Source organism: Zootoca vivipara, chromosome 9 (genome assembly GCF_965207765.1).
Source record: "Zootoca vivipara chromosome 9, rZooViv2.hap1.1, whole genome shotgun sequence".
In the NCBI taxonomy this organism is placed as follows: domain Eukaryota; kingdom Metazoa; phylum Chordata; class Lepidosauria; order Squamata; family Lacertidae; genus Zootoca; species Zootoca vivipara.
The window spans coordinates 65,984,900-66,002,397 of NC_142592.1; the positions used below are offsets into that span (position 1 = coordinate 65,984,900).

Here is a 17,498-nt window from a genome sequence, read left to right on the forward strand (position 1 = left end):
GCCAGGCACTCCTGTCTTCCACTGCCTCCCACAGTTTGGTCAAACTCATGTTCGTAGCTTCGAGAACACTGTCCAACCATCTTGTCCTCTGTCGTCCCCTTCTCCTAGTGCCCTCAATCTTTCCCATTAATAATTAATAATTATTATTAATAATAATTAATAATAATAATAATACATTTAGCCTCTCTATTCCAATAGGAATTAATACTGGCAGCATACCTTCTGCAGCACAACTACTATCCAAATTAGACCCAGTATGTGAAAACTTCGCTTAGAAAATCAAGCAGGAAGTGAATCTTTCAGTGAAAAACTTGCTGAAAATTTTAGGCATGTTTGCCATTTTGAAGTGGAGCTGCTTTGCAACAATACCACAATTAGCTCTATTAATCTCACACTCCCAACTTGAAGTCACACTGACACGCAGCACATTGGTTTATGCATTTAACAGAATTATAAATTTAGCAGTTCAACCTTATTTAATTCTCCTTTTACAGACAATTAAGCAAGCTCTTTAAAGCACTTTTAGCTGGAAAAATCTGTCCTCAATCCTCACGTTCAATTAAACTGAACACGAGGCATCAGAAGAGCATCGATGTTTAGTTTTCCAGTGAATCTTTCATAATTTACTTATCGAGCTATACTCCAGAAGACAGTTAAAATAACATCTGTTTAAATTAAACTCTTGGGAGCATGAAAATAACACTGTGACTATTTTTTAATGCACATTTATGTATCAAGGCAGACAGGAAGCCATCTTCCCCCACCCCTCCTAATATTTCCACGGGCCGAAAAAGGGAAATAAAAAGATGTTAATGGGCTGTAAGAAAATCACATGCAATATAGGGTCTTGAATTAACAGTAAAATAATATGCCCAGTAATGTTTTAATATCATGTTTTATTAACCCAAAACACTGAATTATGGTCGTATCAAACACTACATGTCAATTGCTTCTGTACCCACAGAGACAACGTGTGCATCTAACCCACTGTTTCCCAATCTTGGGCCTGCAGCTGTTTTTGGACTACAACTCCCATCATCCCTAGGGATGACCAGTGGTCAGGGATGATGGGAACTGTAGTCCAAAAACAGCTAGAGGCCCAAGTTCGGGCAGCACTGTTCCAGTGAATAATAAGCTATGTATACATTTAAAGCAAACTTTGATATTTTCAGGTTCCAGAGAATATGCTGGTCTCTCTGCTTAAGGGACATCTTACCCACTTCCTTCCTATTGTCACTTCTGCCCTGGAAGTTGAAATCGCGCAAGCAAGAAAGGAGAAGGAAGGTCCTGTGGCTGAACTACTAGAAAAATGTGGGCTTCCTCTTCAAATAATAATAATAATAATAATTTATTATTTATACCCCGCCCATCTGGCCGGGTTCCCCCAGTCACTCTGGGCGGCTTCCAACAAAACAGAAATTCTAAAATACAGAAATCCATCAAACATTAAAATACAGAGATCCATCAAACATTAAAAGCTTCCCTAAACAGGGCTGCCTTGAGATGCCTTCTAAAGGTCTGGTAGTTGTTGTTCTCTTTGACCTCTAGTGGGAGGGCATTCCACAGGGTGGGAGCCACTACCGAGAAGGCCCTCTGCCTGGTTCCCTGTAACTTGGCTTCTCGTAGTGAGGGAACCGCCAGAAGGCCCTCGGAGCTGGACCTCAGTGTCCGGGCAGAACGATGGGGGTGGAGACGCTCCTTCAGGTATACCTGAAGGATGGGAAGGACTGATACCCTGCCTCCCAAGGAAATACACCTCTGGGTTTTCTATCTTTTTTTTCCTATAAAGGCAAACAGATAACTCCAGAGTGCTGTACCTTAATTGCATGTCTGCAGCTTGCAGGTATTATTTGTCGATATTATTTGTATGAAAAGGCATGCCTATTTGCATAAGTTTGCCAGCAGTGCTTTGTGTCAGGTTATACATAAAACATTTTGTACTGGGAACGTTTAGCTTGGGAAATAATGCAATCAATTGTTCTTCCCAGGCTGTCTTAATTTCTAGTCGTTTCAAGCTCTTAAGTAAGGAAAGCCTTAAACTAAACAAGAAAGTGAAGAATGGTCTTGCTGGATAAGATCAAAGCGCCCGTGCCCAGTCTATAGTTGTCATGGCTAGAAATTTGGGGTGACCCAACCCCCATGAACTTGCCTATTCTTAAATAGTTGGGGGGGGAGATAAGCCTGCTTAAGTAATTCATGGGCGTGGCGCTGAGCCTCTTGGACTTGCTGATCAGAAGGTTGGCGGTTCGAATCCCCGCAACGGGGTGAGCTCCTGTTACTTGGTCCCAGCTCCTGCCAACCTAGCAATTCGAAAGCACACCCAAAATGTGCAAGTAGATAAATAGGTACCGCTCCGGTGGGAAGGTAAACAGCGTTTCCGTGCGCTGCTCTGGTTTCGGGGTTCCATTGCGTCAGAAGCGGCTTAGTCATGCTGGCCAAATGACCCAGAAAAACTATCTGCAGACAAACGTCGGCTCCCTTGGCCTGTAAAGCGAGATGAGCACCGCAACCCCAGAGTCGTCTGCGACTGGACTTAACTGTCAGGGGTCCTTCACCTTTACCTTTAAGTAACTCATTATTATAAATAAGCCCCGGTACTACTTCTTATCAAGTGCTGTCATGACCCTTTTGAATGTCTGAGAGAACTCAAACTCATGCATGTGGCAACTTTGAGAATGAAAAATATAGAAGGCTTAGTCTTGCCCCCCCCCCAATTCTTTTTATTGATTTTCATAAGGCTTAGTCTTGAGTCACCATAAGGTGACTTTTCTCCTATACATCTATACTGTAAGGAAGTGTTTTTTAGTACCGTAGTACCTCTGGTTAAGAACTTAATTCATTCTGGAGGTCCGTTCTTAACCTGAAACTGTTCTTAACATGAGGTACCAATTTAGCTAATGGGGCCTCCCGCTGCCACAGCACCGCTGCCACCACACGATTTCTGTTTTCATCCTGAAGTTAAGTTCTTAACCCGAGGCACTACTCCTGGGTTAGTGGAGTCTGTAACCTGAAGCGTTTTTAACCCGAAGCATTTGTAATCTGAGGTACCACTGTATAGTGGAACCTTGGTTCTCAAACTTAATCCATTCCGGAAGTTCATTTGACTCCCAAAATCGTTCAAAAACCAAGGCACGGCTTCTGATTGGCTGCAGCATCTTCCTGCACTCAAGCGGAAGCCATGTTGGATGTTCGGGTTCCAAAAAACATTCGAAAACCAAAATACTTACTTCCAGGTTTTTGGCATTTGGGAGCAGATTTATTCATCAACTAAGCCGTTCAAGAACCAAGGTTCCACTGTATATGGCAAGTTCTGATTTTACCACACTGATTGCTTTTCGAGACCATTATACCATGCAACTATTGGTTTGTTTGTTTTTTAAAAAAAGCAATTTATTAAATTTTTCAAATAAACACATTAAACAAAACATTCAACAACAAACACAACACACACAATTTTCCTCTTTTTAACATCTATTGCCCTATCTCGAATTCCCAATGCTCTGCCGAGCTTTGACTTCCCTCCCTCCCGTCATTTGGTTTTCTTATCAACTCTTATCTCGCAGTTCCTTTACTCCTTCTATTTAAAGTCATTTCGTAGGATTTATTTCAATCCTGCAAGTGTCTTTAAACTTCTACAATTCCTCTCCATATAGTCCACAAATTTACTCCAGTCTTTTTGGAACTTTGCCTCTCCCTGGTTTCGGATCCTGCTAGTCAGTTTTGCTAATTCCGCATAGTCTATCATTTTTGTCTGCCACTCTTCGATCGTCGGTAACTCCTGAGTTTTCCATTTTTGGGCTAACAAAGTCATTGCCGCAGTTGTCACATACATAAATAATACTTGATCTCCTTTTACAATCTCTTGTCCTATATGACCCAATAAAAAAGCCTCCGTTTTTTGGGGGGAAAGTATATTTAAAAATCTTTTTCAATTCATTGTATATCATTTCCCAAAATCTTTTAACTTTTTCGCATGTCCACCACATATGATAAAATTCACCATCCTTCTCTTTACATTTCCAGCATGTTTTACTACTCATTCTATACATCTTAGCTAATTTTACTGGTGTTAAATACCATCTGTACATCATCTTCAAGACATTCTCTTTCAGGGCAGTACATGCAGTAAATTTCAATGTTTGATTCCACAATTTCAACCACGCATCATATTATACCCAAAATCTTTTGCCCATTTTATCATCACATCTTTTGTCAGTTCATCCTTCGTATACCATTCTAACAACAAATCATACATTTTTGACAACAATTTTGTTCTGCCTTCCAACAATTCTATTTGAAATTTGGACCTTTTATCTTCAAAACCTATTTTTTAAATCATTTATAAACACATCATTTACTTGGTGATATTGCAACCATCCAGTCAGAAATTCTTTAATTTCATCATAGGGTTTCAACTTCCATCCCTTTTCTGATTTCCTCAATATCTCCTCGTAGGTGGCCCTCCTCCCCTCCATATTTATCTTTTTAACCGTCAACACCTCCACTGGTGAAACGCACCATGGGGTCTTGGTTTCTAACAGCAATTTATTTATTTCCCACACCTCATATAAAGACCTCCTTATCACATGATTTGTAAAACCTTTCTGAACTCTTTTTTTATCATACCAAAGATATGCATGCCAACCAAATCTGTTGTCGCATCCTTCCAAATCTAATAAGTTTGTATTTCCCAATGTTATCCATTCTCTAAACCAACAGAGACAGAACGCCTCATAATATATCCTCAGGTCCGGCATGGAGAATCCAATATACCATGCAACTATTGAATGGGGTGTGGGAAGAGAAGGGGAGACTCCTCAGGAATCCCTGTAAATTGGGTCTGAGAGTTTCTGGGCATGAAGAAACCATCCAGCGACTCATTTTGCAGTCCAAAGGGAAAACCATGAAGGAGACTCCTTGAAAGGCTCCATATGCTTCCATATTGACAGGATTGCGCTTTTAGTGTTTTCCATTTCAGTTTGCTATCAGATGGTTCCTGCATTTCAATTCAACTACTACAGTGGTACCTCAGTTTATGGACTTAATCCGTTCCAGAAGTCCGTCCTTAATCCGAAACCATTCTTAAACCAAGGCAAGCTTTCCCTAATGAGGCCTCCCGCCGCCGGTGCCCCTCCACCGTTCGGCTTCCATTCGTAGACCAAGGTAAAGTTCGCAAAGCAGAACACTACTTCTGGTTTTGCAGAGTTCATAAACCGAATACAGTAGTTCGTAAAGAGGGCTGCTCTTAAGCCGAGGTACCACTGTATTTTAAACTGCCTTTTGTTCTATTGTGTAGTCTGTATTATGTGCTAAAGTTTATTTTTTAAAAAATGTTTTTAACGTTTAAATGTTTTTTAAATGTTGCTTTCTGTGGGTTTAACAGAAACAGGAATCGGGTCGGCACTTTATGATGTGGAAACATGCCAGATCACCGCAATAATTAATATAGAGCAGAGCTTTCCAAACTTTTCATGCTGGTGACACACATTTTAGACATGCATCATTTCATGACACAGAAATTCAGGGTTGTTTTTTTTTACTAGCAAACTGGAGGTTAAACTAACTTCCTTTCCAGCCCCAGGAGGGGGGCAGGGAGCATTTGCACGACACACCTACACACTGCAGCCAACATGCTAATGTGTCGTGACACTCAGTTGGGAAAGCTCTGATATAGAGCTACCAATATTTGCAGTGCATTAGAAATACTTCAGATGTTTTGGACTGTAAGTCCTGCCTGCCCCAGCCAGGATACAGTGGTGCCTCGCTAGACGAATTTAATTCGTTCCACGGGTCTTATGACGAAAAATTCGTCTAGCGAATCCCATAGGAATGCATTGAATTTTTTTTGATTTTTTTTTTTGCCCATAGGAACGCATTAATTGAATTTCAATGCATTCCTATGGGAAACCGCGATTCGCTAGACGAATTTTTCGTAAAACGAATTCGTCTAGCGAGGCAACCTCCACTAGAAAAAACCTTTCGTTAAGCGGAAATTTCGTTAAGCAGGGCATTCGTTAAGTGAGGCACCACTGTATACTGAAAAGGCAGAGAAGCATCCTTTGGATGCTTTCCTATGGGAAGGCTGACGACAAGGCTCCTTTATGCTCTTTATCAAGTTCTTAAGTAGCTATAATGATATGTTGTCATGGGGGCTGAGAGCCTTTCAGCAACAACAGACTTCCAGATAACAACAACAGAGTACTGGTCTCTGTCTTCTACTGACAGCATTCATCAGAAAACAGCAGGAAAATGGGGGGGGGTTAACATTTCTGAAATGAAAGCCATGAAATATGATGGATGATGCCTTCCTGCAAGAATTAGCAAAAGAAGAAGGAAAGACCAGGGCAAAAGGTCAGAGCCACTTCGGTCCTGCAATTACTGGATCTTCATTAAGCCCCCCGGAGAAATAAAGAGAATTCAACCCAACCTTCAACACAAGGGCAAAGTTAAATTACTGATTTAAATACCTTTCAAGGCATAGAAGAGGGGGAAAGAGATTTTACCAAAATGCCTGAAATCTAATCATAGAGGTAGAAATATAATCTAAGGTGCTTTAAAAAACAGAAAGCACTATATGATTAATAAAATTAAAGAAGGGCCCCTTGTCCATTGATTTGCAACCTAATGTAATATTTGGGATTCCTATGGTGGTAAGTAAAAATAGTGCTAGCAATCATCCGCTACATCTTGGTGGGCCTGATCCAGGAGGTGCATCCTTCTTTGAAGATTCTGTCCCATTCTTCCCAATATGCATCATGCAAAAGTTAAGGGCATGTGTCTGCTTTGAATTTCTATGCTGCGGCCAGGACACATTTCAGCCGATTTGGAGCCCTTGTCACAAGGCTTTCCCTGCAATGCCAATACCCGCAACTCATCTTATTTCCATTTTCACTTTCCCAGCAAAGGCTGGGGAAAAAATGAGATCAGATTCATGGTCTTCCTTCAAAAATAGTACAAAGGTAAAAAAGAGAAAAGAAAAAGAGGACTTACTTGAATCTGGCATCTACTTCCTCAACGGCTTTTTGGTATTGCTCCGTGGTGACTTTATAGAACTGCGAACTCTAGAAATACAGAGAGAGGGAGAGAAATGAGGGTGAACAAGCAAAGAAGTGCATGCCAAATGAGAAAAGCTTTTTTTTCGGGGGGAGTTTAGTAATTCGTGAGGCCCTAACGAGACATCCACAGCTGCTCTCATTCCAAGTCCGACAATTACTAACAGAATCTCGTTAAATTTGCCGCTACTCTAAGTGGTGAAAAACTTACTGGGTGGAATTCAGTGTCACCTTATTATGACTGTTCCGTCAGTGCAAGTATTTCTGCTTGCCAGATGGAACAATCTTCCCTCTCCTGCCCCTATGCACTGTTTGGGGGGGGGGTCTCCTAATCTGGGGGGTGGCACAGGGAGGGCCAGAAGGAGAGGGGAGAAAGCCCTGTTGCGGTAGGACGGCTCATTGCACTAGTTGAATTCAGCCCATTGCCTGGAAAGTAGATAACCAATTTACAGCGGTACCTCTGGTTAGCAACTTAATTTGTTCTGGAGGTCCGTTCTTAACCTGAAACACCACTTTAGCTAAGGGGCCTCCTGCTGCCGCCGGAGCACAATTTCTGTTCTCATTCTGAAGCAAAGTAAGCAGAGTCTGTAACCTGAAGCGTTTGTAACCTGAAGCGTTTGTAACCCGAGGTACCACTGTATTCCTAATCATTCCCACATCCAGCTTCTTCAGACGTGCTTTTCTCCCATCCTTCTGCTCCTCCCTACCTGTTTTCCTTGGTCCTCTTTCCCCTCTGCTTCTTGTTTCCTAGGCTCCCCACTTCCATCTATTTTCTGCTTCTTCTGCCCTCTGTCACTGGGCTCCCCTCTACCTGTAACATCCATGGCATTCGGGGCTCATGTCTCCTTGTCTTCCATTCTGACTCTGCTCCCCAGCCTTGCTCTCAGCTTTGTGACATCAGAACAGTTCAGCCAATGGCAAGATCAAATGCTCACAGCAGCTTCTACTGCTTTCTCTATTGCCCATTGCTAGAGCTTGCCGGGTTGTTGTTTTTTACAAACTTATATAACCATGAGAGGGAGAGAGAGGGAGTGGAGCTTTGCTTTAGTTTTACTGTATAGTTAAAATAATCTCTGTGCATAATTGGACCCAGAAATGGCACCCACATATAAACCTGGGAGGAGGTGGGGAGGGCTTTTGCAGAACCTCCCAACTGCTTGTGCCTCTCAAGGGGGACATGCTTTGCAGAATCAGAATTACTGCGTGGCAGAACCACACATTCTATCTCTACACATGTCGTGAAATGCCATCTGCAAAGTGAGGCTGGGGAAGGCAATTTTTAGTGGGGAAAGTGGTCCAATGAAGGCTCTGCAACCGCATCACTGCTCAGAATCTGCCACCCTCTGTAACAAGAAGATCCCAAACCCATCTTTCCAACCCAGATGTGGAACTCTAGCTGGTGGTTGGGGCAGGAGGGCAAAACTTCAAGGCAGATTAAAAACCGTGCCGCTAATTGTAATGAGGCCTAGAAGCTGGTTGCTAATTTAATGCAAACAACAGCTGGATTGCTTATCCATAATGCCGGGGGCATAGAAAGTGGATACAGAACCTAACCCAGGCACCCCCAAACTCGTCCCTCCAGATGTTTTGGGACTACAACTCCCATCCTCCCAAGCTAACAGGTCCAGTGGTCAGGGATGATGGGAACTGTAGTCTCAAAACATCTGGAGGACTGAGTTTGGGGATGCCTGATCTAACTCATCCTGCCTTGATGCAGGGGCTACATACGAGGTGATTAAAGGTTTAGAAGGCAAGTTGCAATAGCTGGCCTGTACCAACATGGTGATTAAAATAACACCTCTGTATTACACCATGATGCCTTATGCATTTCGTATTTATATAGACTACACTTCACGCATAATAAACAGACACCATGCTAGAACCCTGCTCTCAGCACTCTTTAAATGAGACTAGCTAATTTTTAGATTGGGATCTGCATATGCATTTCTTCTCTGTGCCCTGCTACAATCTTCATGGTCAACCAAGAATGTCCTCTTGGACCAAACCATAGTAAACATAATCCTTGCTATTAGAGACCCCTTTTATGTAGTGCATGGGTAGGCAAACTAAGGCCTGGGGGCCGGATCCAGCCCAATCGCCTTCTCAATCCTGCCCGTGGATGGTCCGGGAATTAGCATGTTTTTACATGAGTAGACCATAAAGAAGGCTGATCGCCGAAGAATTGATGCTTTTGAATTTTGGTGCTGGAGGAGACTCTTGAGAGTCCCATGGACTGCAAGAAGATCAAACCTATCCATTCTGAAGGAAATCAGCCCTGAGTGCTCATTGGAAGGACAGATCCTGAAGCTGAGGCTCCAATACTTTGGCCACCTCATGAGAAGAGAAGACTCCCTGGGAAAGACCCTGGTGTTGAGAAAGTTTGAGGGCACTAGGAGAAGGGGACGACAGAGGACCAGATGGTTGGACAGTGTTCTTGAAGCCATCAACATGAGTCTGACCAAACTGCGGGAGGCGGTGCAAGACAGGAGTGCCTGGCGTGCTATGGTCCATGGGGTCACGAAGAGTCGGACACGACTAAACGACAACAACATGAGTAGAATGTGTGCTTTTATTTAAAATGCATCTCTGGGTTACGGTATTTGTGGGGCATAGGATTTTTCCCCCCTTCAAAATATATTCCGGCCCCCCACAAGGTCTGAGGGACAGTGGGCCGGCTCCCTGCTGAAAAAGTTTGCTGACCCCTGATATAATGCATCACTTCCATTAAGCAAACCTGATAACAAACCTGTAAAGGAGACCAGTATTATTATGATCCTATTATGGACTGGGGGCTGAAGACAAAAGAGAGCACTTTGCTTAAAGTCATCCAGCAACTCCTTGGCTAAAGCTAGACCAATGGTGGAAACTTCCAGCTTAATTCTATCCTATATGCTTCAGAGACGGTTACATGATAAATCCTCCCAACAGCAACAGTAATAATCTAGCAGTAAACATTATCACGTTCCAAGTATCCCCACCTCACATCACTGGCTGCCACGCGGGTAAAGGAACTCACAATGTCCATGTGGTAAATATTATCAGACATTTGGCTTGGGGAGAGCTTACTTATGGGGGACATCATTTTTTGAGACATCTCTATGGCTTGCAAAATGGGTATTCTGTCCCTCGGGCACCAGCTTTCTTAAACTGAAAATCCCCCAGAGTTTTTGAATCAGCAGGTAGAAGCTTTAAACCTCAAGACACCCTCCTGCCTATCAGATCAAAACCACGGGTATGTAAAGTCAGAAGAAGGAAACATCACAAGACATTTTCTTTCTACTTGTGCCATGTTAGAGCAGAAGACAGGCAACAGGAAACAAGAGTGAAAGAAACTACTCCATCTGAAAAGGTAAAAGGACAGATATTTAATCATCTGAGCCTGTGTCTTATGCACTACCAGGCAGTTCTGAATTCGCTGGGGATCTACAAAAATCATTGGAAAAATCATTAAGCTGAGAAGAAGGGCAAGATTGTGTTTGGAGCCTCACACTTTTTACGCAAATTATAATAAATTGTGTAACAGATACCACAGTCAAAAGGGCACACAAATATTTGACAGAACATGGTGGTCTCTCAACTCGGAGCTTGCTCCTGCGATCCAGACCTAATAACTCATTTGTCTGCGGACCCAAGTTCCAAGCATGTGATTTTGGGGGTAGTTTATTTTTTAATAAATCATTGTTGGCTGCTAAGAAAATGAAAATGAAATCCTCTTCACACTGCTGACCCCCACTGCATTTAGCAATCTCGCTCGCCCAATGACAGTCACATCCAGGTTCCTCAGATACAGATAAAATCAATAGGGATGTGATTAGACAAGCAGACGGACGACAATGCACATACGGACAGGTCACCATTTGAGATGATGAATAGTCCTCTATCAACCAACAGTCCCCTCTGATGCTAACATTTACTATAATCTTATTTGGGCAGCGATTTATCTTTCTTGTGCCTGATCAATAAAGATGAACACAACAGTTGTAAGGATCGATTGCAATTTTTTATCATTTTAAAGCATGAAGGCACATTTCTGACACAAAGGCAATATTCATAGTGTAGTTGTTCAGCTTTTTCTTTCTTTCTTTTTAAATCTGCCATTTGAGCGAGCAGCTGAGTCGCTACACGTTGAGAGGCTTTAATCTGACTGCAGACTATCAAGCAGCCGTTTATCAACTTAGATTCAGTTTAGCGTGGCTTTCAAATGGCACAGCTTTCGCTTGAAGTTGTGTAAAGTATGTACGCACACACCACATATGCAGAGTGGTGTGCAGCAAATGAGCAAATGGGCTTTCATTGTCTAACGAAATTCTTTATTTTAAAGAGAAACTCCAGAACTATGCAAACATTAGCTAGAAATGATCATAGTTGCTTTAATGGACTGTCCATTAGAAACTGCTTTACTGTACAGGTTCTAATGTACTGCCAGAGAAATGGCTTTTCGCTTCTCGGCTGGTTAATTGAAATTGCCACTTAACAGGATGATAAATTGTGGGGATATATTAGCTTTAGGTCAGGGTAAAGAGGGGATCAAGGGTTCCATCCTGAAATGGGCTCTGGAACCCTTCCCCAAAACAGTAGGATGGAAACACGCAAGGTCTTCACATTTTCCACTTGTGGCATACGAACCAGAGACAGAGTATTAAATACAGAACCTAATGTGCAACAAATTCCAAACGTGCAAGAGACAAAAACTGACCACAGGCTGTCTTTTTGGATGCACAATCACATGCTGGGCCCTACAGTTTTAAAAATTCCCTGCATTTTAGATTCAACTTGCAGGGCAAACTATGTTAAAGAATTGCTGGCCAAAATGGCAGACATTTCCAGGTGGAATATATTTCAGTGGAACAGAAGGAGGGAAAAGGTACCCATGGCTCAATTTACTAGCACACCTTTGCAGCATGACAGCCGCCAGAAAAACAAGCCGCATGGGTCCTCTTCTCTTAGGAGAGCAGTGTGTGTGAAGCAGCACTTCATGAGGTTGCTGCCATTTTATTTTTGCCTCGTAAATACAACAGAAAAGCCAATTTTATAGCAATTTTCATCTTATAGTATATTACAAAATTGCATGTTGACACAATCAGAGCAAACCTAATGAGAAAGAAATGTGGTGGCATGCAGCTACTACAAATGCCTTTACACCAGAATATCAACTCAGTGTTTCTTCTACGGGAGCTTGCAGGGTATGCTGTAACAGAGCAACGGGCAAATCTTCTACTCTTTCAGTTCTGATGGGACTTGAGATTGTAACAGAACCTGAAGGTGGGGCTGGAGGGATAACAAGCAAGGAAACAGCCTGCACACCAACAGGAAGCTCTGGCAAGGAACGCTGGGGGAAACCAACTAGATCAGCCAGGAAGCATATGAGCAGCGATAGGCCTATTGTACTGCTTAAGCCTCTGTAAAGGTTTTCAGATCAAGCTCCCTCTATGACTAAGTGTTACTGAGTGCTCACTAGAAGGACAGGCCCTGAAGCTGAAGCTCCAATACTTTGGCCAACCCATGAGAAGAGAAGAATCCTTGGAAAAGACCCTGATGTTGGGAAAGATGGGAGGGCACAAGGAGAAGGGGACAACAGAGGACGAGATGGTTGGACAGTGTTCTCAAAGGTACCAACATGAGATTGACCAAACTGCAGGAGGCAGTGGAAGAGAGGAGTGCCTGGCGTGCTCTGGTCCATGGGGTCACGAAGAGTTGGACACGACTAAATGACTAAACAACAACAAAAGCTCTACTGCTCCCATGCTAGACCGTCTTTTCTTCGCCATCCCATTCCCCTCCTCCTGTGCCCCATAGCTCAGCAAGGTCCAACACAGGTAGATAAAAGTGATCTACTTGGCATTGCGTGCTTGGACGTTCAGAAAGCGCTTCTTCGCAAAGTGCTTGGTTCAGCTACGGAATATCCGCAATAAGCAGTGATGGACACCAACTTGCATGGCTTTAGTTGGATAGCTCAGTTGGTTAGAGCATGGTGCTGATAATGCCAAGGCTCCAGGTTTGATGCGACAGCTGTGTATTCTTGCATTGCAGGAGGTGGGACTGGGTGATCCTTGGGACCCCTTCCAACTCTATAATTCTAAAAGATAAATTCATGGAGGATAAGGCTATCAATGGCAAGTACCCAAAGTGGCTATGAGCCACCTACACTGTTAGATTTAGTGTGCTTTTAAATGCCAGTTACTGGGAATCCCAAAGAGGGAAAGTGCTCTTGTGCTCAGGTCATGATTTGGGGCTCCCCATGGGCATCTGGTTGGCCACTATGAGAACAGGATATTGGATTAGATGGGCCACTGGCCTGATTCACAAGGGCTCTGCTTATATTCTTCCCACATTTTTCTTTCTCCGATTTCAGTACTGTTGTTTCCTCTGTTACCGTACACTGTTTGCAAGTTATACTCAAGTGACTTACATTCATTCATTTACTTATTCATCATTCATTCAGATAATAGATCCTCCCAAAGCAGCTTAATAATAAGTAATTATTAATTACTATTGTTTTATTGTTTTGTTGCCACATTATTTCATTGCCAACTCCTTTGGGAAGATCTGTGACCCTGAAAAGTGGCACAGAAATAGTTTAAAGAAAGCACATAATTTAGCTCGTTAAATATAAATCAGGGGAGCGGGGAAGAATAAAACCTTTTAAGAATTCCAAAGTCAGCGCCTGCATTCCCAGCCCATGATATCAGCAACCTCAGCTCATCCCATCTGAAAGCCAACTGGGAAAGAAAAGTCTTTGGGCTCACCAGAAATAAAGGCAGGAGCCAAACACAACTCTCATGGAAGAGATTTCCATAACACACAGTGGCTCGTGGGTGGGTGGGGTATTCAATATATGTTTTTTTTCCTGCGTTAAAATACTAGTACTGGAAATAAATAAATAACCACTGAAAAACCCCTCTATTGTGTGTCCGTCATTCTAAATCTATTCACTGGCATTGGCAGACCCAGAGGAAAGGTCTCAGAATCCACTCCTGGGCAAGTTATATGGGTGCAAGTGGTTCTTGAATGCCTTTCTCAGACACTGTGATTTATTGAAAACGGGCCTCTTTTTCGATAAAGCTGTGGCAAGGGTTAAGTTAAAAACAAGTGAGGAGCTACTTCACCCAACCAACTTCTGATGTGGAACGAAGCTCACTGGCTTCCATTTAAAAAGTAATGTATGAATCACACCTTCAATGGGACATGCTCTACAACATCCTCGGGGGGGGGGGGGGGGAGGTCCCAGCAGAAAATGTTACAAGGTCAGTTGATTTCTCAGTGTTTGGAAACTCAGCAAGTATGTGTGTCTTTAACCTAAATTGAATATCATCTCAGGGTGCTTCATTAGAAAAGGTGCTAAAAGATCTCATGTCCTCTAAGCAGACGAAAGGTTATCACCATTGAAATGCATCTGAGTCCTCACTTGCGCTTCACAGAAACAGCTGCTGGAACAACCTTTACTTCAGAGACAGAGTGTATCTCCTTTCCGTTGTGGAAGTTTGAACTCTTATGCCTCATATTACAACAAATTCAGATGAAGTTTATGTTCACACTTTTAACTCACTCTGTGTGGGGATTGGCGAAAACCCACTTTACCAAATAAAAACTCTTAATGACAAATGGGAGTCCCCCTTAGGGTGGACAGGGGACCTTCAGGGTCAACAGACTGACATCAGAACCTACAAAAGGTCACTGAACTTGCAAGTTTACTGTACAGGGAAACAACTAGAGCACCATCACATGTGACAGAGACACACCTGTCTACCTGGTGAAACACATACCGTGTTTCTCATATTATAAGACACGTCTTATATTTATTTTTTCCTCAAAAAAACACACTATGGCTTATTTTCAAGGGATGTCTTATTTTTTTCCTCCTCCTCCTGCCGCGGCCGGCATTGCTGTTGCTCCTATCACTATGTCTTATTTTCGGGGTATGGCTTATATTCCTTGAATGCTTAAAAATCCTGCTATGGCTTATTTTATGGGGATGCCTTAAAATATGAGAAACAGGGTAGATGGGTGTCTCTCACACTAGTGGTGTATGAGATGTTTGCCTACACCATAGATGGAGAATCTCTGGCCTTCCAGATGCTGTTGGACTCGAAAAATCCCATCAGCCCTAGCCAGCATGACCAATTCCAATATCTGGAAGGCCACGGGTTCCATACTCTTGACCTAACAGCACAGATGTTCATGTAGGAACCTCGTGCATGTCCAGAAAGCCTTGGCAATAATCATAGAATCATAGAGTTGGAAAGGACCCCAAGGCCCATCTAGTCCAACCCCCTGCAATGCAGGAATCTCAGCTAAAGCATCCATGACAGATGGCCATCCAACCTCTGCTTAAAAAACTCCAGTGAAGATCTTGGAACTCCGTCAGTCCTAACAGTGAACTCCATTTATCCCTAGGCGATGTAGTTAAGCCTGTGAGTCTTTTCCCCATGTTCACACTCTCACACCGGGTGCACATGTGTTTTTCCTCCTAAAAGGGGACATCCATTCAGGAAATTGCCACATGTGAAGTAACCCTTAGTCCCTCATCAAGATAGCGATTTCCCCTTTGAAGACACTGCTGCCTGGAAGTGTTGCTCCATTCCTTGACAAGAATAGAAAGCAACCCATGTTTATCTTCAAGATTATGTCTGTTCACTGGAAAACATGTGTTCCCTTACATAATTCAAAACAAATGGCTACAACTCCAAGAGTACATGAACAATATTCATGTTAAAAGAAAAATCAAACAAGAAACATAAGCCATGTTAAAGGGGGGGGACACATTCTTCCCAACACATATTTCAGTTACACACTTACGCACTACCCTTCATCCAATTAGGATCACAGGGCAACTCACAGTATACGAACAAAACAATAAAAATACTATCCGTAAACGGTTTAATAAAACCAGGTGTTTACAACTCTTCATATCAGTACCAGTACGTTTCCGAGCACAATTCAAAGTGTTGGTGCTGACCTTTAAAGCCCTAAATGGCCTCGGCCCAGTATACCTGAAGGAGCATCTCCACCCCCATCGTTCAGCCCGGACACTGAGGTCCACATGGAGAGCATTACAGCAGTCTAAATGTGAGGTTGCTGTGGCAAGACTATCCTGGATCTGGAATGGCTGCAGGGTGTGAAAAGAGGCACTCAGCCACTGCACCCACCTGGGCTTCCAGTGGACGTAATAGAGATGGTATGGAGAAACTGTCCAGCTAGCACCTCCTGTACTATCTGTCATGGGGCAGAAGTCAGCTCTACCTGCTGAAGGGGGAGAGAGCAGAGTGACTCCACCTGCAGCTGATCAGCCTTCAAGGACACAGAACAGAAGGCACTGATGAGAACCAGCTGGCTCCGGACTTCTTAAACAGAGCTCTCAGCAGCAGTCAGATGCCGGAAACAACACCTGTGGTTCCTGGCCCTGCTTTGATGCTTCCTGCTCTCCATCTAGAGTCCCTGACCTCTGGACTGTCTGACTTGGTATGTGGATTCTGCTCTCAGACAAGTGTTCATTGGAGACTCCTAGCCCCTGCATGCTCGGCGACAGGACTTGGACGGGACTATGACACTACCTTGCCCCAAAAGAAGATATATGCTACTGAGCAGTAGCTGTTAACCTCAGGGTTAAAGGAAGGACCTCTTGAGAGTGCACAAGCACCTCTTTTAAGGTGAGTGGCACTGCCCCATTGTGAAGAGAGGCATTCCCTGCCACTTGACCCCACCAAGTCAATTTCTCCAACCTAGCTTTTTATAAGCCAATATGGACAGGAGTTGAGGGCCACAAGTGATCAGCTACCTAGTTTCAAGCATCTTTTGCTTCTATGGTGTCAAAGCATTCTAAGTAGACTGTCCAAACCCACCACTCAGGTAAAGCTAACTAACTGGAACCCCTTCTCCAAAGGTACGGATGCATCACATCACTACTAAAACATTCACCAGCTAATTTTAAGAGATGCGACAGAAAATGGAAACCTCTCATCAAAGGACGTACCTATTTCACAAGCCTTGTAGCTATTCACTCAACCATCTAATCTGCATGTAATTGAAGCACATTCTGCTAATACAAATGTTCTCGATCCCTGGCACATTCTTAGATGCTCAATGATATCTACACATTCTATTGACAGGATGCCTAATCAAAGCCATTCGTGTTTACAACTTTTTGTTCCTTGGCGCCTTGTATCTGGGATACTACATATTACAAATCTCATCCTCGCCAAGCCACTGTTTGTGATTCTTCTGTACTCTGAAGGCCCTCTGTCATCTCGCACTGCTTTGAGAAGGCTCCAGAGGCTTAATTGGCAAGCAAAAACTTGCCATTGTTCCCGCTCTGATAATACCAGCATTTCAGACTGTGAACACGCATTAGCAGAAATGGCACATCTATAATATTGCTGGGCATCTACTGAATTCTGTCCCGCAGGACGCTAGCATATTTCTTCACATTCAAAAATATGGAAAGGCGGC

The 17,498-nt window shown here is 43.2% G+C and overlaps 1 protein-coding gene across 2 annotated transcripts in view; it reads right to left on the reverse strand.

Annotated features, from left to right (window-relative positions):
• Positions 1 to 17,498, reverse strand: part of CHCHD3 (coiled-coil-helix-coiled-coil-helix domain containing 3) — a 209,255-nt gene that overhangs the window by 54,560 nt on the left and 137,197 nt on the right. For both annotated transcript variants that reach the window (XM_088651751.1, XM_035127990.3), the window contains exon 6: positions 6,991 to 7,061. In XM_088651751.1, the coding sequence (XP_088507877.1) occupies positions 6,991 to 7,061 (71 nt within the window). The remainder of the gene's footprint in view (positions 1 to 6,990; positions 7,062 to 17,498) is intronic.